The sequence below is a fragment of the Fusarium oxysporum genome, chromosome 12 (assembly GCF_000149955.1).
Source record: "Fusarium oxysporum f. sp. lycopersici 4287 chromosome 12, whole genome shotgun sequence".
NCBI lineage: Eukaryota > Fungi > Ascomycota > Sordariomycetes > Hypocreales > Nectriaceae > Fusarium > Fusarium oxysporum.
In genome coordinates this window covers 1,574,047-1,601,035 of record NC_030997.1, presented here as the reverse complement: position 1 = coordinate 1,601,035, position 26,989 = coordinate 1,574,047, and the positions used below count along the sequence as shown (strand labels likewise).

The window sequence follows — 26,989 nt, the reverse complement described above, 5'->3', positions numbered from 1 at the left end:
GTAAGGAAAGGTTAGCGCAAGCCTCCCTCACCACTTCACCGTTCAGAGAAGTCCATCTTTCATCGAGCAGGTACCGGATCACCTCAATCTGATTTGCTCTCGCTGCAAAGACCAAGCCGTCTTGGAGCCCCATCTGGTGAAGTGCTTCTAACCGTTCCCCATCTTGCGTCCAAGCCTTGACGTGATCAAGCAATCCTTTATCACATGCAACCATAAAAGGCCTCACCTTTTCCCTTTTGCAGTTCTCGGCCCGAGTGTGGGCTAACCAATAGCTACAAGCTGGGAGAGGAGGAGGTAAGGGTACAAGGTTGAGGTGTTCAAAGTAGCAATTTATCATAAGTCTCAATGGCTCTCTAGCCTCATCTTGCCTCGCGTCGTCTCTGCCGACAATATCCTCGAAGGCCTGGACATCCTCCTGACTCCAGTTCTGTGAGCCGTGTGAATACAAATCCTTGATTCGCGCTTCATCTTCTGCACTGCGCTTATATCGGTCAGGCCGATATGGTGGGATGCTGGCAGAGTTGGGGCTGGATGGGCCTCCAAAGCAATAATAGTATTGGATTGGTTTAAAGCCGCGGGTCATCATGTGGCGACTTCTGTATATGATTCTTGCCATGATTTCGGCTCAAACTCTGAAATGTTGATATTTCTGCTTTTGCTTTTGCTTCTGTTTTTCGTACAGGTGTTTCATTTTGCTGCAAGACATCAGCCCATCAGGCTAATGTTGATACCTCAGGCGCCATGTTAGTTGGCTGCCTAAACCACGTCCCTTATGCCTTCATGTATATTGCCATTATCCATGCTGGCCCCCAATTAATGTTTGTGTAACTACAATAATTGTAATTTTGCCGAAAGAAAAGCAATCGCCGCATGCTGTGCCTTAGTTATTGATCCTCTTTGCTAGGGCGAATACGATGCCTGGTTTTCGGAACATTTGCCCCAGGTCCACTACATCTAACATCGTTGGCGCTAAGACTCGATGAATGTTTCACATGGCATCAATCAGCGACCGGCTAGTACGGCCGGATCTGTCGGTGCATCTTGCAGGACGGCACGTTCTTAAACGGCCCTTGACCGTGAAACAGCATGAGCTTGACTTTTCGTTCTCCCAGGGTCCAATGTATCTGAGGTTCTAGATGCATTACGCAAACATGGAAGGCAAGATCCAATGAGGTAGCATCGTGCACCTTGGCCATGTCCTGCTTGTAAGCTGAATGGACCGGTAATCTGGTACTCTGCGGGGCCCAATGCTAAGCGCACCAGTCCATGACACGACCAAGCATGCACTGAATTCCGAAATAGTCTATATTCCTGACGATCCCCTGGCAAGTATAAACTCAAATAGACTATTTTCTCACTAACATCAACAAAATACTACACGGGTAATTCTGGATAATAGAAACTCAATTTAGGCACAAATCTTACCGTGATGGACGTCGTATCTGCTTACGCTTGGCGGTGTGTTTATCGCCCCCAGCTGCTTAGTTGAGGGCGCTGTGCAGCATGACAAAGAGTTTATATAGAAAACATCCAGTAAACTCTATTAAAATTGTTTTATCCGGCGGGCCAATCCTGTGCCAAGAAGATACCCCGCAACCCCGTATTTCCAGGGGGAATAGGCTGATTTATCAAGGGGATAAACTTAGCTGAGGTCATCGTCACGGCAGTTGGTATAGTAGCGAGAAACTGGATATAAAAGAGATGGGCACGATCCATAGAATTGCTACTCATCAGGCTCTTGTTCAATCTTGTCAATCAAGCATTAGGTTCTACAGCTCGCTAAGATGCAGCTCAAGTTTCTGTCTTCAGCATTGCTGTTCTCTCTGACCAGCAAATGCGCTGCGCAAGACACTAATGACATTCCTCCCCTGATCACCGACCTCTGGTCCGCAGATCCCTCGGCTCATGTTTTCGAAGGCAAGCTCTGGGTTTACCCATCTCACGACATCGAAGCCAATGTTGTCAACGGCACAGGAGGCGCTCAATACGCCATGAGGGATTACCATACCTACTCCATGAAGAGCATCTATGGTAAAGATCCCGTTGTCGACCACGGCGTCGCTCTCTCAGTCGATGACGTTCCCTGGGCGAAGCAGCAAATGTGGGCTCCTGACGCAGCTCATAAGAACGGCAAATATTATCTGTACTTCCCCGCCAAGGACAAGGATGAGATCTTCAGAATTGGAGTTGCTGTCTCCAACAAGCCCAGCGGTCCTTTCAAGGCCGACAAGAGCTGGATCCCTGGCACGTACAGTATCGATCCTGCTAGCTACGTCGACACTGATAACGAGGCCTACCTCATCTGGGGCGGTATCTGGGGCGGCCAGCTCCAAGCCTGGCAGGATAAAAAGAACTTTAACGAGTCGTGGATTGGAGACAAGGCTGCTCCTAACGGCACCAATGCCCTATCTCCTCAGATCGCCAAGCTAAGCAAGGACATGCACAAGATCACCGAAACACCCCGCGATCTCGTCATTCTCGCCCCCGAGACAGGCAAGCCTCTTCAGGCTGAGGACAACAAGCGACGATTCTTCGAGGGCCCTTGGATCCACAAGCGCGGCAAGCTTTACTACCTCATGTACTCCACCGGTGATACCCACTTCCTTGTCTACGCTACTTCCAAGAACATCTACGGTCCTTATACCTACCGGGGCAAGATTCTTGATCCTGTTGATGGGTGGACTACTCATGGAAGTATTGTTGAGTATAAGGGACAGTGGTGGCTTTTCTTTGCTGATGCGCATACGTCTGGTAAGGATTACCTTCGACAGGTGAAGGCGAGGAAGATCTGGTATGACAAGAACGGCAAGATCTTGCTTCACCGTCCTTAGATTATGACTTGCGAGCGCGAGTAAGCTTTCTCTTCTTCGGATTGGAGGACAGTTATGAGTAGATGTTTTATGTAAATAGCCAATATTATGAGTGGAGTCGATTATTTCTTCTTCGACAATGGGACTGGCCTCTAACCATGTCCGTCTTGCTATTATGTCTGTAGTGATTTCCAGTGTCTTACTAAATGGTCCGCAAAAGGTCCTGACCTTTTATAATTCCTCTTCCCATTCTCGCTACAGAATGGGCAGTTGTAATAATTATCTGTATCCCTGAAGCCAGCCAGAGTAAACGGCATGTCCCCTGCAGCAAGGATCCTCTCAAGATACTCTGCTAAAGACGTTGGGATCTCATGGAATGTAGTGCCAGCCTTTTTGTCACTCGGTATCCGACACGTACCATTATTCTGATCCACGCCGCCATGAGTTGTCATGTTGTTAGTGGGGTACGACTTCAAACTCGGTGCTGCCTTCTCGTGAGGGTTTGGATCATAGTGAATAGGCTGGAAGGGGTCTAGACTTCTATCTGAGGCTGGGTATGATACCTGGCTTGCTCGTCGACTACTCAGGGGAGTATGAAAGACAGGCGACTCGGCTATGTCGTCACCAAATGATATGATTGGAGGAAGAACCCTTGGAGACTCTGAACAGTTACTTCGTGTTGTCGGAGAGGTCGTGAAAGGAGAATAGTAACCATCTTGTGGTGTCCTTTGATGGCTTGGTGGTAAGTGAGATACGTATCTCGGATGCGATAGATTGATATTGTCTGCAGAGGCGCGGCGAATAGGTGGTAGACAGAGAGCATCCCGAAGTCTCTCCGCCCGGTTCTGAACCTCCATTTCTTGTACCGATGGAGGCGAAGATGATGTTCCAGGTGTCGGTCTCAACGAGCCAGCTTGGGCTTCAGACCTTATGTCTTCCTGCGCAGGTATAGGGACCCAAGCCGTATTATTTTGCTTCTGTGAATTCCATTAGCTTTAGAGATACTGTATGTGGGGTCTGAGCACTGACCAAATGGCGGTAGATGCTCGTCTTCTCTATCAACCTGGCGCCCTCCTGCTCGGGGTATACTTCAGACCATGCTTGCAATGATCTCTCAACCTGAGGCCTTCCGATTATTCCGATAATATCGTGGCACATCGTGGTGATAACTGCCCGCAGTTCCTCCTCATTTTGCGCTGATTGAGCGTGCGCAACATCTCCGCGGCACTTGGCGACAGCTTGTTCTATAAGCATCACCCGATCCAGCCATTCATCGGTCGACATGTTTGCCTTTGATTACCATGAAACACGAAACATCTTATGTTAGAACGGAGGGAGAGTCACAAGGACGATGTTTGTGAAATCATGTGAAGGGCGCTGTTGACAGGCATTGGAAATTCTGCTTAGTGACTCCAAGGCCGGGCAGCGCTATTGCTTGCCGAATCTCGGAGGCATGGGCGAATGGCTACTATGCGGCTTAAATAGTGGCTGTTAAAAATTCATGATTCCGCTGTAAACTACTTAGTTCGCGCGAGGACGCGTATTCTGGTTGGCCGATGTAAGAAGGGAAGGGTATTGCAGCTGACGGCGGATAGACCGGCTAAACCGGATTATGACGTTGCAAGGTGATAGGTAAGCACAGTGTCTCTATATTTCATGGTGGCAGAGCCAGGAGCATTTTGCAAATAATGGCCAGAATATCCAGCGTTCCTAGGCGTCTTCTGTGTTGAGATAAATATCGAGCACGAACTGTTGCTTTACTTAACTACTTGACTAGACTACCCGATAGTGTAAGTTTTAAAAGAGGTGATAAATTTCAGAACGGTTTTGACAAGCATTTCCTTATAACTTTCCAAGGTCAAGAGCTTGATATCAAGAGACTGGTGACTTTTAAATTAATATTAGATGTTATCAGCTCTTCAATATCAGCAACAATATCCCGCGGGATCTTTTTCTCACTCGCCGAGATTTCTGACTGGCACTAAGATAGGCGAACATCGATAGTGGAGTGAATCGTCGAAAGAGGAAAAAGCAGCCGCCAATCAGAACACTGCATATGGATCACATCGCATTCCGCTTTCGCGGAACGAGCTACTGTGGCAGGTGAAGCACCCATTGTGGCTGGTTTTGCTCGCGCCTTGAAACCAAGCAGGCCGAGAACGGAGAGAGCTGAATGAAAATTACAAAGCAACAGTTCTAACAATTTGATGTTCAAAGAATAAGTCACAACTTCATGCAGTTATTTTCAGGACAAAGAATTGTAATTGACATTGCGTTGGGGCAATAGATGCCATGTGCAGGACAAGACTGGATGAGGTTACAGCCAGGTGTCTGTTAAAGAGTACATAAGATACGACGTAAGCATGTACCATATGTAAGTATTCCTTAACGCCGTATGCTTTGCCAGAGACATCTGCAACTGTCTAGCCTCAATTGGCGGGCGGGGTTTATCGTGGCTGGCTGTACTATCTGCCCAAGATTGGTCTGGGCAAAGACTAGTGTGAAATGCTGAGCAGACTATTGAACAGTATACGCCATGTCTCTCAATATGCTCAGAAAGACTGCAGCCATAGGTTGGTAAGGTTCGATAGCTACAGTAAGCTGCCTGTAGTCAACCGCCCGCCTATGTATGTTTCTAAGGAAGTGGTATGAACTATAGTAAGCTGCATTAACGTGGCCAGCTGAGCTCCCATTAAAGTCCAAAACTGTTGAGGTCAGCTGGCTTTCTGGGACGCTGTGGGTTATAAAAGACGTTTCTGTTTCCCTGATTTGGTTCTTGTTCCACAGAAAACAACAAACATTTCATCATCACTGTTCCTTATCAATCCCCACCACAAGTCCTTGTCAAAATGACCAACTTTTCTCTGACAGTCAAGGTTCCAGGGCGCGCGGCCATACAACAATTCGCGCAGCAGGGTTACAAGCTCTGCTTTGCTTCTGGAGTGGAACGCGAGGGATACAAGGTCATAGCATCAACCAGCAGTAAGGCTTTGCGTTCCTCTACTTTAACTTACACTGACGATTATGATTAAGGTATTGCGCCTAATGCTCAGTTTAACTGGAATGATGACCTTGGTATTGCTGCCAGTCAATCCAACTTCATGGAAGGAGGTATGGAAGTCATCTATGTTGCAGCTTAAAAAATCAACATGCTAAACAGCTCTTCAGTCCAAGTTCAGGCATCGACTAATGTCGATTCCATCAGGCCCGGCCAGACCTACACCTTGACTCCAGACTATCGAGGCAGTGTCAACGACGGTGGACCTCAAGACGGTATTCGCTTCAATAACCAGGCCGACAGAGCTTCCCCCATTGTGTACAGAACCATCAATGGCTCGAGGGCTCCCATCTACGTCGGCTCTATCCAACTCCCGAGAGGCGCCAGTCAGGAGATTAAGCCTAACAACAGGATCCGGGTCTGGTTCCAACGCGATGGCCAAAGTGGTACCATGATTGATGGGATCCATGATCAGAGCATTGAAATTGACATGTCGGGAAGGACCAGCGCCACTGTCGTCTTCAATGACGATTTTACGTGGTCGCTGCAGTAAATACGAGCTTGGGCTTGGGAAAGGTTGACTCGGATAGTTAGCGTCTTGCTATAGCAACTGACGAGGCTTTGTGCTGATGAAAGACAGATACCATTATTAGATAAATCCTTGTTTAAGTGAACAGTAATGGTACAGAGTAGTGTGACGTCCCTATGTTAATGTACAGAAATGACCAAAGACAACAATACCCTAGTTTTGCTTGCTTCTTAGTACCGATTAGACAGACCAGAGAGCTTCTTAAGATTTTATGAGCCACTGCCTTTTGAAGTTCAAACCAAGAGAGAAAAGACCAAATGATAATTGCTAGACAAGCCATGTTGCTGTTGTTGTTGCATCGGGACAATAGATGCGACATTCTCGGGGAGACTTGAGGCACTGGATAGCCTGAGCGGACAAATAACACCCCGAACTGGTTGACGTCATAGCTGAAGTAGCCTGCGTCGGTCATCCATATGCGCCGTGCCGCTTCACAAAGTAATCACTTCTCCAGAATCGAGCAGTAAATGAATCAAGTATGGATTATATATAAAGCTAATAGTAAACTCTTGGTAGTCCAAAGTATTCCCCCCACTCAGATCCAATACAGTTGGCATATCACACTACTCAACTCAATTACAATCAAAATGCGCGAAATCCAGGAATCAATCACAATTGCAGCGCCTCCATCGCAAGTCTGGAGCGTGTTAATGGACTTGGAGTCTTGGCCAAAATGGAATACCTTCGTCACTTCGATTCAAGTGCAACCGCCACACACTGAACTCGCCGTTGGAAGCAAACAGACCATCACGATCGAGAATAACCAGACATACACCAATGTTGTATCAGTATTACAGCCTGAAAAAGAGCTTCGATGGAACGGCAATATCTTGACACCGATTATCTTCGATACAGAGCACTGGTGTCGCCTGGAAGCTGTCGAGGATGGACGATGGACGCGATTTACTCAAGGGGAGCGTTTTTCTGGCATCCTGGCACCAATAGCTGCTGCGGCGGGAAAACTGAACGAGCTACAGGAAGGCTATGTGAGGATGAATCGAGATCTGACAAAGGTTGTCGAAGTAAGTAGATAGGAACAGGCCTAGTATAAATCCCTATGCATTCTTTCGGAAGCGCATTGTCATCTTTGTTCCTACTGGCTGGCTTGGCGATTCACGTTGGTGGAGGGCCTCAATATTAGGCAAGGCGGAGCTACACATCTTGTTATTGGTCAGAGAACAAATCAATTCATTACAAACAGAAGTTCCAGAGCCTGATTTTCAGCTCAATCGAATTGCGTGAATATGATCTGACTTTGCTAGAAATAAGGATGGGGAAACGCCTTTGATGATTGCCTGTAGTCTGGGTAAGATCAAGACTGTCCAACAACTAATTGGCCTGGGTGCTGAGACGGACACTGTCACAGACTTTGGGTTTTAAACCTTGAGTGAAGCTGCCTGGTGTGGCCACAGGAGGCTTGTTGAATATCTTCTGAACGAGGGTGTCAACAAAGACAGTCAAGACAAAGAATGGACGGACCACTTTGCATGGTGCAGTAATGTATGGACAGAGAAAGATTGTTCAATTGCTCATAGCTACAGGAGCTGAGAAGGAAGAGTCTGACAATGACGGAATGACGCCGCTGCACCACGCAGTGTGCAAGCTGACGAAGCGGCAGCGAATGGTCTGTCACTTGCATCCACAACGATGATACTGGGTTTGCGCCCCTGGCTGTCGAGTGACTTGGATAACTGATATGCCGTGCAAAGTCCAATGCAACCGGCTCCGACAATAACAATAGCGTTGCTGTCCTCCATTATGGTTGCATTTGTACGATAGGGGCAGACCTGCTTCTTTGCTGTGAAATACGCGATGGATTGGGGCTGGATAGTTTCATAGCTAGCAGGGTTTCTTGCATACTATTACTAGTAAACGCATGTTGCCGCTTAGGTGCATACATGATCTAAGCAAGTACTTGACCATATCATTCGCAAAGCTCAGGCAGTAGACTCAATCATCATTCTCTCAGTTATGGTGGGCTTGGATTAATGGCTCGATGTACGTCAACTTCTTGTAAATCTATCAAAATACAAAACACATGAAACCAAATACTTGAGCTCAATTATTTGCGGCACCTAACCGCCCAATCTGATTTGTATACCAAAGCTATTCTCTTTATTAGTTCCACCGTTATCAGAGTTGTAGGATGTGGACATACCGTTTCAGCCCCCATGCCAACGGCCTTGATTCCAGTATACTTGGCCCAACTCCACGCCTCAATCCTTTTAGCATATGCCAAGGCCCCATACTCTGGTATACTGGTGTCCAGAACTTTCTTTGGAAGGGCAGGGTCTATGACCGATGGCCTAGCTAAACCGACCAGATCACAACTGCCTCCCTTCACGGCAGCCTCCATACCTTGCCGGGTCCGAAAGCCACCTGTCAACATGATGGGGACGTCTGGAAGCTCAGATCTGATGGCGTTTGCAAAGTCGACGAAGAAGGCTTCTCGAGCCTTGGTACTTGCCTTAACTGTTGTGTGCAGGCCAGTGCTGAACATGGGATCTTCGATGGACCCTCCACTGACCTCTACAAAGTCAACTCCAGCATCAACGATGGCCTTCAGCTGAGTGATGAAGTCGCCCAAATCTGTGTGGTCAGTTGAATTGACCTTTATGCCGACACAAGCTCCAGCTGGTACAGCTTTTCTGACAGCTTTGACGACGTCGACAACAATCTTGGCCCGTGCTAGTGGGGAGCCTCCATAGTCATCTGTTCGCTCATTCGAAAGTGGGGACAAGAACTGCGCCAACAAGTATCCATGTGCAGCGTGGATTTCTACTCCCGCAAAGCCCGCTTCCACTGATAGCTTCGCTGCTTCAGCAAATCTCGTCACCACATCATCTATGTCAGCTTGGGTCATCTCCTTGGGAGTTCCATATACCAATGATCTGACAAGCCATGGGAACAGACCCTTGCCAAGATCTAGAGGAATTGGACTTGGAGCAAGGCTTTTGACAAATGGTGCTTGCCGTCCTGGATGGTTAATCTGGACGATAGGTTTAGTTCCGTTCAGTGAACAAGCACTGGCCCAAGTCTTCCAAGCCGCGAGAGTCTTTTCTCTAGGGACATCCCGGTTCACTGTGAAGTCCCCTGGTGCACCGGGATGAGCGGGATCGATGTGAACATTACCTGTCAATTGGTCAAGAATGTGGTGAGTTGTGATCGTTTGAGCAACCCTTACCACTGATGATCAAGCCCCAACCTCCTTTCGCCCATTCACTGTAGGTTGAGAGACATTGTTTGCCACCTGGAAGGCCGTCTTTGTCAGCCAATCTTTCGGCCATGGCGGCTTTGGTGAGCCGATTTGGTAAAGTGAGCCCGCATTTCAGCGTGATTGGTTGTGCGATAGCGAGTTCCATCGTGATAGTACTATTCAGACTGGCACTCAATTCGCTGTGAAGGTGGAAGTTGTAGAAAGGTCCCGAGTTTGGATGAAGAACTGGATGAAAGCAAGTGTACCATCGAGCAAGTTCAAACACTACAGATAGAATCTATAATCGGCCCTTTCTACGGTGTTGGCAAACGGTTCAGAATTGTTGACTGCAGATCCACTCGAAAATGCGTCTCCTTTACGGATGTCAAGGCAGGGCCCGGTATAACACGTAATATCCCGCTATTCTCCGTGCCCAATCAGATGCCGCACCTTCACTTTCAACACTTTCTTTGCGGCCTTCTCTCTGTATCACAAATTCTCAACGGGGCGCTCGACGGAGATTCTTTTAGTCCTTGATGGGGAAGATGCAGACGAAATTGGAGGTAATTTACCTAGAAACAACAGAGAGCTCGGAAGTGCGAGACCAGCCCTTGATATAGGACAAGAGCAATCTGAGAACAGTTTGGAAAATAGTTCTACTGACTTGATTCTATACAAAACTATAGGTGGCACTCTCAGGCGTAGTTGTTTAGTGTCATATACGTAGATACTCCATATGGCCTTTGACAAGAGCTAGAAACTGTAAAGTAACACTAAAACGCCATTCGATCGCTCAAACATGTAGGTTTTGCCAAAGAACCCCGTATCATCTGTATAGAGCCACCTTGACACCAGTCTTATTCGACGGCCCAATCCTCATAACAGGCACGTACGGCTCTGGGTCGCGAGGCTCGATGCGCTTGAAAGTCTTAGCAAGATGAGCAAGGATATACGCCGCCTCAGTCTGAACCATCATCTGAGCCGGGCACCGTCTTGGTCCACCACCAAAAGGCAAAAATCCCCACGAGCCTCGGTATCCGTCGAACCTCTCAGGCTTGAATTCATTTGAGTCCTCGCCCCATGCCTCGGGATCACGGTACATGACGGTCTTGTTGATGAGAACTAGATCACCCTTGCGGATGAGGGTCGGTGATTTGCCATCTGGACCACCGCCTACTGGTATCACGACATCCTCAAAGGCACCGCGAAGTTGAGAGACGTTGTTGGGGATCATGCGATGAGCTTTTACGTTAGCTTGAGAAGATGCGGGGAAGCTAAGGTGATATACTTACTCTCGTTCATGACGCAGTTCAGATACTTCATGTTTCGAAGAACTGAGAAATTCATTGGGATGTCGCCCAATTCATGCACCTCCTGGCGGATCTTATCCCAGACATCAGGATAACGAGCAAGCCACCAGACGCAGTTGCTAATGAACACAGACGTAGTGTCAATATTGGCGACGAGAATCAAGCAGATCTGCGACCTCAGCTCCTCAACGTCCTCAAGGTTTTGTACCATTGTCCAGAGAAGATCAGTTCGCTCAGGCTCCAAGTCAGTTGCGCCCTCCTTGGTCTTCTTTTCACGCTCATGCTTCTCCTTGATGGTTTCTTGAATGGGAGGAGTAACGAAGGCGTGGATCTCTTCGACTGACTTCAGCCATGGAGTCCAATCACGAAGAAACATGAGTCTGTTGAGCTGAGCGCGGAGACGACCACCATCGAGAACGTCAAGCATTGTGTTGGCAATCTTGGCACGCTCAGGGTATACCAAAGCTTCAGTTGACTCGCCAAAGATGAACTCTGTGGCAATGTCCAAAAACTGGGTCAAGATTGTCAGTTGGTTGGACAGTAGGTAAGGTAACAAGAGCTTACCCATCGCTGCAGCAGAGGTTGCAGATCAACCGTTTCACCATTATCAGGTAGTAGTTTGATGAATTGGTCTGTATGTCGAGCTACTCTGTCGGTGCTTGTATACACCTGACGATCAAAGAAGGGCTGGATCAAGAAGCGACTGTGCTTCCAATCCTCACCATCAGTAGTGATTGCGCCCTTATCAGCGAAAGGAGTTAATCCTCTCCGAAGATTGCCAATTGGTGTAACACCAAACTCCTTGAAATGAGTCGCATAGACAGCTTTCAAAACTTCAGGATCATAGGTGTAGATCCACTTGACACCAAACATGTTGATACTGAAGGTCTTGGTGTGAGGCATGCTGGCATGAAGCTTGGAAAGCCATGCCAAGAATTGGTTTGATCGCAAGGCATGGATCTGACTCGCTACCAGATCGAGACCCCATATTGGATCCCATTGCCAGTAGCGAGGTATTGGCTTCCAGCCTTTTGCCTCAGACTTTTGGCTGCTTGTGAAAAGCTTTCGAAAGATGAAAATGAGAAAAGCAGCTCCAACTGCAAGGATAGGAAGATTCCGTGTTGTAACCTGTTGGGCGAGTAACTGATGGAGCGCCATTGTTTCGTGTATGTTTGCACAGAATCTTGTCAAGGTACGTTGCTTGGACTGTTTCAGAAGAAGAAGTTTGATTCAATCCAGTGTCAAATCTGTTGGCGTATATGGATGACTATGATAAACTCTGAAATGATGAGCGATAGGACCGGCATCACTAAAAGACTCCTATTGACAAGCCGCCAGATCTCAGCCGTCAAGGAACATCGGGGCATAAGACCAGTACAGTGCTTTTCTGTTGCGGTAGCGTACAACATCACACTGTATAGCAAGGGTGAGACGGCACGGGAGGAGATTCTCCGAAGGATTTCCCGTGGGATTTTCCGTGCATATATCGCGCCGCTTCCATCAAACAATCTCGCATTCTCGGGTTAAGAGTCTCTATCCGAAACGCGTTATTCATTATGCAACATAGTGGCAGTGGAGAGCAGTTGGTATTGCTTGAATTTACCAGAGAGGAAAATGCGCTATCACGACAACATCAATCTGGATCAACGAGAAGGACGAAATCACCTGAATACATTTCGGTTATTCTGAATTACATGAAAACAAACATTCAGTACGAGTAGTAAATATAGTGCGATGCATGTAATGAATTCAACCATAAGGCAACTATTTCGACGTGTCAAGAGACTATCGGCCCATCCAAATATCTGACTCTGCGAGTGACCCCCTCCGCCTCTGCTTCTCCATTGTATCACAGCAGACTCCGAGCACATTCTTTGCAGTTTCGTTAATCCTCCTGGCCACCTTTTTACCGTCCTCCTTTCGCTGTAGGCTCTCAAGGTATGATAATGCACATGAGAATAAGATAAACTCTTCTGTTGTATCCGATCCACTTGATGCTTCGACACGTCTTTTGAACGTTGTAATTGTGTTAGATAGAATATCTCGGAGTTTTGCGTGGGAACCACCGTCCAGGTTGGGAAATGATTCTTCTTCAAAATCCCGGATTAGATCGAGACATAGGGACATTGTTGCCTGTCTCTGCGTAACAGAAAACTGCCCTGACCCGTTGATAAGTAGTGCTGAGTACGAGCCTTGGTTTGCTGTAGATGATAGTAGCTGTGCTGAGATCTCCATCCGCATTCTTCGTGAATAGTAGTATTCGGGCTTCGAATATGCTTCTTCGGCAAAAGCATCATGCAGTGCTAACACAAACGGTTTAGTAAAGCTAGTCAAGAGGCTATTCTGGAAGTCGCTGAGTTGTGAATCTAGCTTGTTTTCACCGACGGAACATGCCGCATTGAGCTCAGATGCAAGAGCGTGGCATTCCTGATACGTCTTTGAAGATCCAGGTGCATTGACAAGTTGGAGAATCCGAAGACGTAGCCTTTGAGTTTGCGCAAGGAGCATGAGAACTGATGACTGGATCATACTCTGTGATTCGACCCCCAGCACCAGATCATCATCCGCAATACTACTCGGTACCTCACAGTCATAGCTCTCCGGCGCGATGGGAGCCGGAAGACTCTGGTTGACAGAAACCTGCAACGACAACTCTAACATTGTAGCCCAAAGCCGTCTCCGTATCTCGGCTTCCTTCGCGGACATATTCGGCGACCGGACTCTTGGTTCCCGATGTAAACCCATTTGAACGGCCATGTGAGTTAGACCGTGTCCTTCGGAAAGCCATGCTACGCCCATGGGGGCCGAATCCTGGTGGTGCGTGTGACGTGTCAGGGCTAGAAGACAGGCGATCTGTGCCATACTTAGATCTCCTCGCATGCCCTTCATGCTCTTGCGGGCGAGCCAGTCTTTGACGTAGGAGATCCAGTTGTTTGACTGCTCTCGGCATGAAGTGGCCTGATCCTGCTGTGAGTCTGTTGGGGTGAAAGTGATGGATCCAAGTGCTGCCACTAGAAGTAGCTTGCAGGGGAATGTCTCATCAGTGCTTGAGATTGATGAAGCAGAATCTTCCCAGAAGTGTTCATAATCTCTCAGGAATGACGGGACGTGAATGATGCGTAGCACAGACTCAAAAGTCTTGATATATGCATCAACAAGTGAGTCGCATGTCCTTCTTGCTGGGAGCATGCTACGCGCACCATTTTGAGTTGAGACAGAGTTCTCAGTGGCGAGTTTGCTTTCGTGGGTTCTTCGAACTTCGCGAAAGAGCCTGTTGTACGACTCAAATAATGGCCGAAGGGCTTCTTGCTCACATGAAAGATGGAGATCATCTCCAGAAAGGCTGTCCACGAGAAATTTGAACTTCTCGCATTTGAAGAATGGCTCATACCAATGGCTCTCATGGTCTTCAATGGAGGAATACTCGGCTTCTCTGCTTTGGGATGCTGAGGACCTTCCAGAACTCTTGGTTTGAGTCAGAGGCATGCTCTGTAGTGAGTTTGTGATGCTGCTAGCCATTGTTGAAGGAAGACTAGAAGTTGTCCACGATGGTGATCTCGACAGACCTTGAAGAAGCGAATTCGTTGAATCAATAGAAGCTGATTTCGAGTGCGAATCACTCATCCCAAAGAAATCTATATCAACAAACCCCAGCGACACATCAGTCATGGGCGCAACATCCATATTAAAAAGATCCATCTTCTGCACCTCATCAAAGGGCTGCTGGCCAAAGATGGACTGCTCATGAGGTACCATATGCGCGTGACTGCTCAGAACCAACGAGTCGTGCTGCTGCTGCATCCCGGGATCCAGATAACTCTCGGGAATTCGAGCTGTTGGCTGGTTGTTGTACACGCATCGCAGGCTCGGCATTGATTTGCTACAGGGTCCGCAGGGAGAGTGACGGTCGCAGCGAATCTTTCGTCTGCGGCATTCGGTGCATGCTACGGCGGGACGACGCCGTTTGTATGCTGGACCTGGATCCATTTGAAGAGGGAGCTAATGGGTTTTGGTTATGGATAGTTTGGTTCAGTTTAGCCGTGAGTGGGTGTTGTCTGGATGACAGGAGACACCTCTATCTTTGAAAGGGAGCTATTGATGACGGTTCATATGTATGGGAGGCTTATGTCCACGGCAATAGGATAGTGTCACGAACTATGAGAATGATACGCCCGGGGCGTCAATGTTGTCATGCAAGTACAGCATTCACCTTGAAATTATCTCTTCTCGGCAGCTGCGAACCGTATTGAGAAACAATACCCATTCCTCTCTGTCAATAATGCAAATAACGTTCGACTTCCACTGCAGTCAGCCATATTCGACACGTTGTGATACGCGTCGATCAAAGGATGCAATCCTAGACCTATGGTGTTACACCTCCCCCTAACACCCGGCATCTCAAGGTCAATGCGGAATCTTTAGATTGGTGGATTTAAAGCCTGGCATTGTTTACAAACTTGACAAATAAGAGTCATGACGAATATGTCAAGGTTCTTGCTGCGTGTCAGATCCTCCGGATAAAGTTCTCCGCCTAGATGCAGATTCCGCAGAAGTCTAATCAGATCATGTTCCCTCATCATTTCAGACAGGGCCAGATTTGACGGTCCTATCAGTATCTCACTTCGTTATCTGACTTGCTGAGTCCCACGGACTTTAAAAGAATTGCCGTCGGCAGTGGGGCGAAGGATTACTGAGACATAATGCCATCGGTCCCGAGTGGTCAGCTCGCCCAACGTGCATTGGCGAGGACTGGGAGCGTCTGATTGGGTGTGACACAACGGCTCATAAGGCTAAAAAGCTTGGTATTCTAGGCGCTTAAGCCCAGTTGCGCAGGTCAATGCGGGATTCCGGCTTGGAAAAGTGCAAAGGCCATGGTTCTTGATCCTCTGGGACTGATATCACTGAGCCCAATATGATGCATGGAAGCATGTCATATAATTGTTATGTAAAACTATTATAACAGTTAGTAGTATCTTTGAGTGTTGGCCAGCTGTCCTGGCATAGGTATACCCCACAGTCTTGCTTATCTACAGACTATTGAAGAACCGCAACGCAGTGACATTCGTTCACGTTTCCCCAACGCTTCCCCTTTGGGGTTCTTTACGAATCTTGGGGTAAATGAAATGTCGATCTCGATACGGCAGGTAGGTGACATTTAAACTTTGGCGACGTCGCAATGGGGGATTACAAGTGGGGGATGTCTCGACAATATCCACAACTAAAGCTCCTCTGACATGCAGAACAAATCCTACCAATATGAGCGTTGCAGCAACTGCCCTTACGAGTTACCGTGTAGGGAAGCCAATAATCATCTCACTCGCATCTTGACCAATAGTGATTACAGGGCGTATTCCGAGGCGGGTCTTCGCACTTTATCACGCAGATCCTTCAAACCCCACAAGGCTGTAAGCGTTACAGTTTGATAGGTAAACAGGGAATGGCAGCTCAATGACAATTATCAAATTTGAATGTACTCGGGTTGATTTGATTTTGATTGGCCGTTATCATTCCATTAAATACTTGTAGCCGGGATGAACGTTTACTGATCATTGTGAACCTGCATGATTTGAGAACAGTTCAAAGCAGCCAGAAAGTGGTTGGATGGTAATTACTAATACTGTCTTGGCTAGATTCTAGTAGTAACTATCCTGATCCTTCCAACCGAGTGCCATCACATGAAAGTTTTAGAATCTACTTCTTAGGCTTCAATCCTCCGGCAGGAACACGACCCCTGACAGCAAAGCTCTGAAACTCAGCCCCCTTCTCAGCGAGCTCCTTACGAACTCTAGTATCAAGAGTATCAAGCTGCTCAGTAGTAAAGCCCTCAAGCTCAGGAAGAGCTATCATAAAAGTCAGCACTAATCACAAGGATAAAAGGTCCGAAGAAAACTTACTGCGCGCCATAGCCACAATCATCGGCCCCGCACCAGCTGCACCGTTGATACTAGCCTGCTTCAGCTCAGGCTTAGCCTTCGCGCCAACCTTGCACTGCAAAACATCAACCTGAACATCCTCCAGCCCCGCATTCTCCATCCACTCTTTGAGGTTGGGGCCAAAGTTGCCGCCCATCTTCTTGATCTTCCAGATCTGCTCGAGAAGACGGAAGAACTCGTGCGCTGCGGTTCCTTCCTCGAGGAGACTCTGGTCGCAGTCGAGTTCTACGAGCTCGACCCAGCCGCCGGGCTTGGCGAGGGCGCAGAGGTTGGCGACGGCTTGCTCGAGGGAGAAGTTGCCACAGAAGCCGAGGACTTGGCGCTGGTGGACGAGATCGAAGGACTCTTTCCACTCAGTGGGCCATGGCTCTGTAATGGACTGTTTCTTGAACTCAATCCCGTGGGGTCGAGGCTTGGGAAACAAGTCTTCGACCAGATCAGTGCCAATGTACGTCTGCTCATCAGCAACAGGACCAGCTTGCTTGCGAAGATCCTGCAGCCAGATACCTGAATCACTATTATCACCACCGGTGCTCTATGTCTTAGAAGGTATACATACCGTCTGCAGTAGCAGAGTCAAGAATTCTAAGACCTGGCTTCTTCCAATCAACTGGTGCATAGGACAACTTGCCACCAGCAGCATCAGTGTAAACCGAATGGTTATCAGTTAGACGGGAAATCTCTTCCTGCAAGCCACGCTTCTTCGCATCCTCCATCAGGGCATCCATACCAGTGCCATTGGCAACGCTGGGATCAGTACCCGTCTGGGGAGGTTGGTTCATTGCTTCAGTAGCCATTCTTGATTTGTGCAAATATTGACTTGTTGTTTTGTTTGTGGAGTTCAATTGCCAATATTGCTACTCTCAACTGCATCAATTACCACCTTCTTTTAACTGTTTACTTCTTATCTGTAAAACGCCTCCAAAACTAGTGGGTATAGTGCGCGGAACGGCCCGTATCGTTCTCTGATACGGCGGCCGACGCTGCATACGAGTAAGTAGGTATTTGCCGCGCTGATTATACTAAAGCCGGATCTACGGCTCACTAGCCTAAGGAATAAGGTGAGCCAGGGGTTTTCCGTGGGGTGCCGAAGGATTCAAGCACGGTAACGGGAAATGGAGGGGAAATGGGCTGACGGCTGACGCACCAAGTTCGACTATGCCAGATACAACATTGTATTTTGCCGCTCATGTCAACCGGAGTGTTTTCTCCGGGCTGATGGTGAGAATTCACATGCCGAAGGATGGGCGGGAAAACGGCACCTTTACATCAGAACTAGTTTTTGTGGTGGTGGGTTGGTGAGATAGCTTTCGTATATGCTGTCATGCCTGTCAGGATGGGTAGTAGGCATACTATCTCATCTCTACAGTGAGTGAGTTGAACACTCGGCACTAAGACGACCATGGAAAATTTGCAATTGAACGCCAGAACACTGCTGACAGTGGCAGCGTCTCTCATTGCACTGCGCATCACCTACACCGTCGTCTACCGCCTGTATCTATCGCCTCTAGCAAAAATACCGGGACCAAGATTAGCAGCTCTCACTTTCTTCTATGAGTTCTACTACGATGTCGTCAAACGAGGCAAATTCCTCTGGAAGATTCAAGAACTTCATCGTCAGTATGGTCCCATTGTGAGGATAAACCCTTACGAGGTCCATATCAACGATGATAGCTTCTACGATGAAATCTACGCCAGTGGTCCTCATCATCCTCGCAACAAAATCCGCTTCATGTCTACCCATGATGAGAGCATGTTTGACAGTTATGCTGCCGAAACCCATCGAGTTCGACGGGCTGCATTGTCTGGATCGTTCTCAAAGCAGTCTATCCGTGCTCTTGAGCCGCAGATCCTACAAACCATTCACCAACTCGCTGGCAGGATGAGCTCACTCAGGGAGAGTGGAGAGGTTGTGAATTTCAAAGCTCTCTACAGCGGTCTTACCATGGATGTCATTGCTCAATATTGCTTTGGCGAGAGCATGGATAACATGAAGCAAGACCAGTTCGGCAAAGAGCTATTGGACTTCTTTCATGAGATGCCTCAAGCCCATCCGATTGGACGCATGTTTCCATGGCTGTTTGATATCATCCAAAAGATTCCCATCAGCTATCTTGCAAAGCTTGATCCAAAGCTACAGCCACTGGCTGACTACGACAAGAAGATCTCTGGTCAAATCTCAGATGTCCTGGCAAAAGAGAAGAAGGACGGGATTAGAACTGTCTTTCATGAGATGAGAGATAGCAAGCAACTGCCCGAAGCGGATAAGACTCTGGAGAGGTTCAAGTCTGAGGCGGCTATCTTTCTGGGTGCTGGTACTGAGACGACGGCTGCGGCGTTGACGACGCTGAGTTTTCATCTTACGGAGAATCCGGACATGCTTACTACGCTGAGGAAGGAACTAGAAACAGTAACAGCAGATGCAAGTTCACCCATCACTGTTGCGAAACTTGAGCCTCTCCCATACCTGGTGAGTTGACCTTACACACGGCTTAGCATTTACTAACAACAACAAGACTGGAGTTATACAAGAAGGTATCAGGCTCTCATTCGGTGTTCCTGGGCGCCTACCTCGGTATGCACCAACGGAAGATCTTGTTTATGCCGGATACAAACTGCCTCGAGGAGTAAGTCCCCTCTCTCCTCTTGCTACCAGAATCCTAAGTCTTGCAGACTCGCATGAGTTCATCCTCATATCTCATTGATACAAACGAGGAACACTATCCAGATCCTTTCAAGTTTGACCCAGAACGCTGGATGCATGGTAAAACCAGTCTGAGCCGCCACTTTGTGCCTTTTTGCAGAGGAAGTCGTCAGTGCATTGGTATGAACCTCGCATATGCTGAGCTGTATCTCACTGTTGCGACCATCTTCTCCAGGTTTGATCTTGAGCTGGTTGGCACGACGAAGAGGGATGTGGAGATTGCTCATGATTTCTTTGTGGGTATGCCGCCGTTGGATTCGAAGGGTGTCATGGTCAGGGTTGTGAAGGATCGCAGTGAATAGTTTGGCCACTTTGTGAACTATAATACAAGAATTACTATCATAACAGCAAGGCTCTGCGAGCTTGACGAATCAGTCCAGGGTTTCTCCAAAACACTAAAAGTGACCTTGTACACTTCTTCTGGTAGACCACTGGGGCTTGGGTCACTCAAAACAGCCTCTGGTTCCACAAAATCGTAAATTCGGGGTAGCTCCAAGGCATCACTGTCTCTGTCCTGTATCTACCAGAGGGAGGCCAGTCCTACGGGCCAAAGATTTGAATATCACCTCTTTTCGAATAAAAGTTTCTCAGACAATAGTGATGAATATCCACATTTCTAGCCATCTAAAGTGATGCTTTCTTGACATATGCCATCAGTGGAGGCTTTGACCTTGTACCAAATGTGAGTTGCCCTTCTACCCAATTCTCAGACTCAGGCGTAAGCTCAATATCAAAGCGATACAAAAGTTTACACAACGCCAGCCGCAATACATAAAAACTCAGTCTGTAGGTTGTTAGTATATGTCTTAATGAAGCTCATGAAATAGTGAAACTCACTCTTGTCCGAAGCAAGACTGCGGGCCAACCGAGAACGGATGTACACTGCCTCTCACATCATCGATACAATCCTGAGGCCGACCCTTTCCTTCAGGAAGCCATCTTTCGGGTACATACTCCAATGCTCTGGAAAAATTGTGCTTGACTGAGTAGGTCACTTGGTGCAACATCATGACGACTGTGTTACCGGGCACAAAATGACCTGCGATTTGAGCTCCAGATGTAGGTACTACACGATCGGTGCCGGTTGCAGCGGGTGAGTAGCAGCGGATAGACTCTTGAAGACATGCTTCGAGGTAAGGAAGATCTTTCTGTGACTGGCTTATCCTGTCCATTGTGATATCAGAATCACTGGAGAAAGCTCCGCGAACCTCTTCCAGAAGCTTCTTCCTGATATCCGCACTCGTCTTGCGAAAGACGAAGTAGACAAAACCAGTAAGAACAGTAGGCATAGCCTCACATCCACCTAGCATCAAGAATGGTGCAAACTCTCGTAGAAGGTCAAGAGGCATGGTTCCTTGACGTCCTGTACCCTCTGAATCTCCATCTAGAACCATTTGCAGCATGTCATGTCGAGCTGAAGTGAGAGCAACACGACGATCAAAGCGTGCAAAGATGGGTGCCATGAAAGATTCGCGTTCACCACTTCCCCAGCGATGGACGGCAAAGAGGAGGAATTTATGTAAGAAGGGAAAGCGGTTAAGAACAGCGAGGATGGTAACGCCTCGTGCGAAGCGATCGAAAGAGTGAACCCAGGGGATGAACTCTGGGTCTGTGAACAAGTGAAGTGATTCGCCGAGGAAGAGATCTGCGATGAGATCACAGATGAGAAAACTGTTCATGTCGCGCATATCAACAGCTTCCTTCCTTTCACTAGCCTTCTGTAGAGCAGAGAGGTACTCCTCAATATGCCCATTAATCATACTCTCAAGTTTCTTAACATTCTCCCTCTTCAGCGCCGGAACCATCGCCTTTCTCATAATACTATGAGTCTGCTGCGATCTCGGCTTCGCAGGATCCGGATTCACCAAATCACCACCCACCAAAGCCGCAAGACGAGGATCTTTCGCCATTCCATCTTTAGCAGCTTTTGATGCACCGCAGATGTCAGCCCAGGCGCGCTCATCAGTGAATGTGAGAGCATCTGGGGCGATGCGAACAACGCCGCCGTATTTGTTGTGGAGATTAATGAGCCAGGGGAGTTGATGGCCGCTGGCTGTTGCTATGAGATGGGGGATGCGGGAGATGGCGCATAGTTTTGGGCCGGGGAATTTGGAGAGGGGGGCGAAGTAGAGTTCGTAGATGATTGAGATGAGAAGGGCTGTGAGTGAGAGGGTACTGAGGGTGACGATTACTCGTGAGGCTGGTGAAGCTGTCTGCCAGGTGGAGGCGACAAGCTCCCAGTCCATGCTGAGCTGATTCATGGTAAGGTTCGTGGGGTTTGTAATCTCAGCGAACTTGTATTTACAAGTGATACAGAAACAATTGTTGAGCAGGGCCAATTCGTTCAATCTACAAGATCACTTTCTAAGCTATAGCACTACCCCTCGATGCCTTTGACATGACTACTGACCATCAGTATAGTAGGCGCCGTGGATGCCACACTAACGGCACTGACCCGTGCTAAACTAGCTCTAATTCTCCGTGCCGCCCGGGCCGGTCGCTGCAAACATGTATCGGCCGGAGAATCCTTATCACATCGGGTAGCGTACCTCGTATAGACCGCGTACTGGAAAACGATATCCCGAGTTCTATCTCGCCACGCACTTCGGTCTCGCGTCGTATTCCCTTTCATCTGTAAAAAGGCGGAGGAATTTCAGTTCAGAATAAGGATTAGAATAGCTGTCCATATCAGACGATAAGCACCCCGTCAGCACAGAATGTCGTCATCACACCCCGCCCCCCAATCCTTCGTGGCAGTTTTCGTAGGGGCAACGAGGGGCATCGGTCTCGCTACTCTCAAGGCTCTTACCCGGGCTTTGCCTAATCCACGGTTCTACATTATTGGTCGGTCGAAAGCGAGGTTTGCGGGTGAACTCGCACTTCTAAACGAATACAACCCAAACGCTGCGATCCAATTCGTCGAAGCTGAGGTCTCGCTTATCAAAGGTATTGAAGGTGTTTGTGAGAGGATTATGAACTTGGAGAAACATGTGGATTTGTTGTTTATGAGTCCTGGATCTTTGGCGTTCGGTGGACCCCATTGTAAGACACCCGTTTTGTGGAGTTTATGCTTTGCTGACTTACTCCACAGATACTGAGGAGAAGCTTGATCTTTGTTTTGCTCTATCCTTTTACATCCGCATGCGTCTTATCGAACGCTTACTCCCCATGCTCATGCAAGCACCCCACCCACGGGTTCTCTCCGTCCTAGCTGGGGGTCATGAGGGTCCACTATTTACCAATGACGGGGACATTGGATTGCGCAAGAAAGGTAGCTATACAGCTCCGAGGGCGGTAAATCAGGTCACTACATTGCACAGTCTTGTCTTTATGTACTTGGCTTCTCACTACCCAAAGTTGTCTTGGTTGCATGTGCATCCTGGTTGGGTGGCGACTACCTTTCTATCTGATTTACTACAGAGCGCTGGGATAGTTGGTGTACTAGCTGGGAAGATCGCTCTGCCTGTTTATCGATTCATAGCTATGTCTGAGGAAGAATGTGGGCGTCAGCAAGCTGAGTATGCTCTGAGTGGGAGATATCCAAGCAGAGAAATGATTTGTTCTGCAGTTGTAGATGTTACTGATCAAGCAGCCTGCTATGGGTCGTGTAGTGGTTTCTATCGTGTCTTGAGTGACGGGAGCACAGTTACGGATGGTAAGGTTTTGGGTCCTATGGAGAGGGAAGGATGGCCTCTTAAGGTTTTCGAGCATACTCAAAAGGTCTTTGGGGAGATATTGAGTCAGAAGTAGGATGATGTCATTTGAATCACTTTTGTCTCTCATTGATGATGAAGCATCTAGAGCTCATTGATTATGATTTTCATAATGTAACTACCCAAGTACAAGCTTGTTTGATTCTCGTGATGATCAATGACATATCCTCCCAGACAGTCGTCGCCCCAACCTTATCCCTTCAAAGCTTTACCTCGGGGTGACAGCGATTTTGATACCATTCAAACTACTAGGCCCAACTCTCATAACAGGAACATATACCCTCTCATCCCTCGCCTCAATACCCTTGAACTTCTGACAAAACCTCGTCAAAACATAAGCCGTCTCAGTAGCAACAAGAATATGAGCAGGGCAAATTCTGGGACCACCACCGAAAGGGACGAAGTGCCAAAGAGGACGGAGACCGTCCCATCGTTCTGGTCTAAACTCTGCTGCATCTTTGCCCCAGTAGTCAGGGTCACGATGCATCAGATAGCGGTTGCAATGGACGATGTCACCTTTGGCGCAGAAGATGGGCTGTTTGCCGTCTGGGCCTCCGCCACGGGGGAGGGTTGTGTCGTGGGCTGCGACACGGATCATTTGGATGCCATTTGGGATAGTTCGGTGTGCTGAAATGATAAGTAAGAGGCTTCTAAAGGCCGATCTGACTTACTTTCATTGATGACCCAATTCATGTACTTCATCCCGCGAAGCTTAGAGAAGGTGAGTTCCTCATCACCGAGATCAAGGACCTCCTTCTGTAACTTCTCCCAAGCATCCGGATGTCTAGCAAGCTGATAAATAGCATTCGAGATATGAATACTCGTAGTCTCATTACTCGGGACCCAAACAGCAGTGATCTGATCTCTGAGAAGAATTCTATCCTCAGAAGGGATCTTCTGCACCATATCCCAGAGCAAGTCGGTTCGCTCAGGCTTGTCAGCAAACTTCTCACCTTGTTCTTTTCGCAGGTGCAGTTCATCGTAGGCTTGGTCGATGTACTCATTCATAAAGTCGTGCACGAAGCGAATACTCTCATACCATTTTGGGTCTCGGTGGAGAAACATGAATTTACTCATGGTAAGACGGACGCGTGCACCGCGCATGATGTCGACCATGGCGAGCATTACGTCTTCGCGCTCAGGATAAGTGAGACAGTCGCGGGACTTTCCGAAAAGAAACTCAGTTGACGTGTCAAGAAACTGTTCAAACCAAGTCAGTTTCGTTCGCATTGAGCAGATGCGACTTACCCATCGTCTTGTCAGAACCTGCATGTCAAAGGTGTCGCCGTTGGTGGGAATGAGGTCCAACATCTTATCCGTGAACGGTTTCAATCTCGCGACATTGGCAAATGCCTGTCTCTCAAAATACGGCTTGATGATACCCCGGCTATAATGCCAGAACTCACCATCTGCCGTACTAACACCTTTCCCAGTAAACGGCGTCGCAACACCATTATCCACACGAATGGGCTCAAGAACAAACTCCTCCCACTGCGATGTACTCATCGCCTTCATATTCTCCATCTCAGACGAATACACCATTCTCATCCCCAGAAACCTCGCCTTGAAAGTCTTAGTTCCTTGCGCAGACCATGTCTCCTCCATCCAAGATAACCACCGATGCTCTTTGAAAGCACGGCTCATGGAGAGAACAAAGTCAATGCCCCAGATGGGATCCCAATGGGGATAGGTCTTGAGAGGTCCGCATTTGTACTTCTTCGTCTTGATTGAGTAGCTGATATGATCCCATAGTCTGTTTAGGAAGTAGAGAATTACAAGACCGTAGAACGCTGCGAGTGAAATCGCGGAGAGACGAGATGACATGTTGGACAGAGTTGGGGACTTCAGCGCGAAGAGGGATGGCGACGACGTAGGGGCAGCCAAACGTCATTGGTATGAGTGAAAGATGAAAGGTTTTGGGATGTATGAATGCTTGGTGGTGAGAAAGGAAGAAAGTGCAATGAGCAACACAAATTGTATGAGACATGTGAACAGCGGATGGGAGGTCTGCCAAAAACCCGGTGAATACAGTGAGACCGGGGTGGACGTATCCACCTCGCCGTTGCGGGGCCGAGCCCGGAGATTCTCCACTCCAGCGGAGATTTACTCCGTCCTTCGCTGAACGCTTGTGACGAGCTGCAGGCAGAAATGGGCTGCTGATCTACGCCCGCGGTAGAATCTAACAACGAGCGCTGATAGGCTTAGTGCAATTTTTAGTCATCTTACTGCATTTTTTATTTGTCGAATGTGACGTCATTGTGTCTGTAGGGTAATTGAGAACAAACAAGCAAATGCAAGGTTTGAAGTGCGTAGAACTTAATTAGTGTTGATGTAAAAATTTATTATAGAATTCAGGTTGTTAATTTTTTGATTAACTATGGTATCTCAATGGTATTGAAGTTGGCAAGATGACCACAACGTGGGCCAGATGTGTAGGAAGAAATTAATTGTAAAATCTTATGTATCCAATGTAAAGGAAATTTGATAGGAACTACTGGCAACAGTCGATTATGAAGGATCCTCAACTACTCATGTAGAAAACCCCATTGAAACACTTTGCATGTATTTGATCTAGTTAATTCGCAGAGGCAAGTGATGTTAAGCAAGAGAGTTTTGCAAGATCTGGCGTTGCTAAAAATAGATACACAACCTTTGACTCTAGTGTGTCGCGATTACAAACAACGCGACGCGTCACAGACAGATTGCCAATCTGAACCAAGTCGAGACCGATAAAGAAATTGCTAAAAAAAAAAAACAGAACGATAGAACTCTTATAAATACGCCTACATTAAGATGTCGAGGGTGCAACAACACGGTATATCAGCTTCTTGCCACCAGCAGTTCCCATCTTCACCCTCTCGGCTCCCTTTGCGACACCCGCCAACCCCTCATCACTAACCTCAGTAGGATGTGTCACAATATCCTTAGAATCCAGTAGCTTCTGTGCAATAGGCGCCCATCTCTCCGCAAACGCCTTATCCTTGGGTCTTGCTTCTCGACGATATGGCTTTCTCCAATCAACAGGTTTACCTAGCGCTGTCCACGCGAGAACCCAGCCTGGACGAACGTCGCGACGCGTATGTCCACGAATGGGGAATTGGTCTAGGCCGATGTAGTTACCGCCGTGGCTTCCAATGGCAGCGTAGCAGATTTTCATGCTGCTGCTTTCGGTGATGCAGTCAAGAACGTACTCTAGACTGTCATGTGTGAAGGTGCGGATGTCTGACGCGCAGGATGGAGAGCGGTAATCGAAGGCTTCTACGGCGCCTAGAGACTTGACGTGCTCGAACTTTCCTGGCGAACAGGTTGTGATGGGCTTCAAGCCAGATCTGAATATCATCAGCTTAGACTCACAGTGCAAGCACGATGAACTTACAGCTTGGCGGCTTGAATGGCCAAACCCCCAGTAGCCGTTCCACCACCGTAGATCAGGATATACTGATCCCTCGCTTCACCCGAGTAAGGAAGGGGAAGCTTCATTGTATGATACAGCGACAAACCAACAGTCAATAAGCCAACACCCAATGTCGCACCCTGCTCAAAGCTCATCCAGTCCGGAAGCCTGAGCAACAACATCTCCGGAACACTGACATACTCTGCAAAACCACCATTACTCGGATTATCAGACCGATTACCAGCACAAGCACCGCCAACACGATCACCTGGCTTGAATTTGTTTGTCAGAGGTCCTGCAGTGACGACTTCACCAGCGAAATCGCAGCCCCACGTTGCGCCG

The 26,989-nt window shown here is 48.0% G+C and overlaps 14 protein-coding genes across 14 annotated transcripts in view; 5 read left to right on the top strand and 9 right to left on the bottom strand.

Moving 5' to 3' along the window:
- Positions 1–659, bottom strand: part of FOXG_21585 (uncharacterized protein) — a gene marked incomplete at its 3' end in the record, with an annotated part of 1,024 nt that extends 365 nt beyond the window's left edge. The window contains exon 1 of the mRNA XM_018401929.1: positions 3–659. Coding sequence (XP_018254184.1) covers positions 3–616 — 614 coding nt within the window. The 5' untranslated portion in view covers positions 617–659. The remainder of the gene's footprint in view (positions 1–2) is intronic.
- Positions 660–1,784: 1,125 nt separating this feature from the next.
- FOXG_14599 (alpha-N-arabinofuranosidase) lies at positions 1,785–2,831 on the top strand (the record flags this gene model as incomplete). Its single annotated transcript, XM_018394655.1, has 1 exon — positions 1,785–2,831. The coding sequence occupies one exon, from the start codon at positions 1,785–1,787 to the stop codon at positions 2,829–2,831; it is 1,047 nt and encodes a 348-aa protein (XP_018254183.1).
- A 43-nt stretch (positions 2,832–2,874) lies between these two features.
- FOXG_14598 (uncharacterized protein) lies at positions 2,875–4,247 on the bottom strand. The gene is made up of 2 exons (XM_018394654.1): positions 3,840–4,247; positions 2,875–3,787 (listed from the first exon to the last, which is right to left on the bottom strand). The coding sequence occupies exons 1-2, from the start codon at positions 4,092–4,094 to the stop codon at positions 2,984–2,986; spliced, it is 1,059 nt and encodes a 352-aa protein (XP_018254182.1). The 5' UTR covers positions 4,095–4,247; the 3' UTR covers positions 2,875–2,983.
- A 1,412-nt stretch (positions 4,248–5,659) lies between these two features.
- On the top strand, positions 5,660–6,361 carry FOXG_14597 (uncharacterized protein; the record flags this gene model as incomplete). Its single annotated transcript, XM_018394653.1, has 3 exons — positions 5,660–5,792; positions 5,844–5,921; positions 5,979–6,361. The coding sequence occupies 3 exons, from the start codon at positions 5,660–5,662 to the stop codon at positions 6,359–6,361; spliced, it is 594 nt and encodes a 197-aa protein (XP_018254181.1).
- Positions 6,362–6,984: 623 nt separating this feature from the next.
- Positions 6,985–7,777, top strand: FOXG_14596 (uncharacterized protein; the record flags this gene model as incomplete). The annotated part of the gene is made up of 2 exons (XM_018394652.1): positions 6,985–7,419; positions 7,667–7,777. The coding sequence occupies 2 exons, from the start codon at positions 6,985–6,987 to the stop codon at positions 7,775–7,777; spliced, it is 546 nt and encodes a 181-aa protein (XP_018254180.1).
- A 155-nt stretch (positions 7,778–7,932) lies between these two features.
- FOXG_14595 (uncharacterized protein) lies at positions 7,933–9,684 on the bottom strand (the record flags this gene model as incomplete). The annotated part of the gene is made up of 3 exons (XM_018394651.1): positions 7,933–8,220; positions 8,556–9,529; positions 9,582–9,684. The coding sequence occupies 3 exons, from the start codon at positions 9,682–9,684 to the stop codon at positions 7,933–7,935; spliced, it is 1,365 nt and encodes a 454-aa protein (XP_018254179.1).
- A 735-nt stretch (positions 9,685–10,419) lies between these two features.
- On the bottom strand, positions 10,420–12,061 carry FOXG_14594 (uncharacterized protein; the record flags this gene model as incomplete). The annotated part of the gene is made up of 3 exons (XM_018394650.1): positions 10,420–10,835; positions 10,886–11,414; positions 11,468–12,061. The coding sequence occupies 3 exons, from the start codon at positions 12,059–12,061 to the stop codon at positions 10,420–10,422; spliced, it is 1,539 nt and encodes a 512-aa protein (XP_018254178.1).
- A 627-nt stretch (positions 12,062–12,688) lies between these two features.
- FOXG_14593 (uncharacterized protein) lies at positions 12,689–14,776 on the bottom strand (the record flags this gene model as incomplete). Its single annotated transcript, XM_018394649.1, has 1 exon — positions 12,689–14,776. One exon carries the CDS (start codon positions 14,774–14,776, stop codon positions 12,689–12,691), a length of 2,088 nt encoding a protein of 695 aa, XP_018254177.1.
- A 1,712-nt stretch (positions 14,777–16,488) lies between these two features.
- On the bottom strand, positions 16,489–17,694 carry FOXG_14592 (uncharacterized protein). Its single transcript, XM_018394648.1, has 3 exons — positions 17,396–17,694; positions 16,798–17,343; positions 16,489–16,743 (listed from the first exon to the last, which is right to left on the bottom strand). The coding sequence occupies exons 1-3, from the start codon at positions 17,631–17,633 to the stop codon at positions 16,595–16,597; spliced, it is 933 nt and encodes a 310-aa protein (XP_018254176.1). The 5' UTR covers positions 17,634–17,694; the 3' UTR covers positions 16,489–16,594.
- Positions 17,695–18,238: 544 nt separating this feature from the next.
- Positions 18,239–19,842, top strand: FOXG_14591 (uncharacterized protein; the record flags this gene model as incomplete). The annotated part of the gene is made up of 3 exons (XM_018394647.1): positions 18,239–19,306; positions 19,353–19,463; positions 19,510–19,842. 3 exons carry the CDS (start codon positions 18,239–18,241, stop codon positions 19,840–19,842), a joined length of 1,512 nt encoding a protein of 503 aa, XP_018254175.1.
- A 322-nt stretch (positions 19,843–20,164) lies between these two features.
- On the bottom strand, positions 20,165–21,801 carry FOXG_14590 (uncharacterized protein; the record flags this gene model as incomplete). Its single annotated transcript, XM_018394646.1, has 2 exons — positions 20,165–20,324; positions 20,378–21,801. 2 exons carry the CDS (start codon positions 21,799–21,801, stop codon positions 20,165–20,167), a joined length of 1,584 nt encoding a protein of 527 aa, XP_018254174.1.
- Positions 21,802–22,257: 456 nt separating this feature from the next.
- Positions 22,258–23,290, top strand: FOXG_21584 (uncharacterized protein; the record flags this gene model as incomplete). The annotated part of the gene is made up of 2 exons (XM_018401928.1): positions 22,258–22,582; positions 22,632–23,290. The coding sequence occupies 2 exons, from the start codon at positions 22,258–22,260 to the stop codon at positions 23,288–23,290; spliced, it is 984 nt and encodes a 327-aa protein (XP_018254173.1).
- A 171-nt stretch (positions 23,291–23,461) lies between these two features.
- Positions 23,462–25,077, bottom strand: FOXG_14589 (uncharacterized protein; the record flags this gene model as incomplete). Its single annotated transcript, XM_018394645.1, has 3 exons — positions 23,462–23,880; positions 23,925–24,453; positions 24,502–25,077. The coding sequence occupies 3 exons, from the start codon at positions 25,075–25,077 to the stop codon at positions 23,462–23,464; spliced, it is 1,524 nt and encodes a 507-aa protein (XP_018254172.1).
- A 964-nt stretch (positions 25,078–26,041) lies between these two features.
- Positions 26,042–26,733, bottom strand: FOXG_14588 (uncharacterized protein; the record flags this gene model as incomplete). The annotated part of the gene is made up of 2 exons (XM_018394644.1): positions 26,042–26,582; positions 26,630–26,733. The coding sequence occupies 2 exons, from the start codon at positions 26,731–26,733 to the stop codon at positions 26,042–26,044; spliced, it is 645 nt and encodes a 214-aa protein (XP_018254171.1).
- Positions 26,734–26,989: the final 256 nt, after the last annotated feature.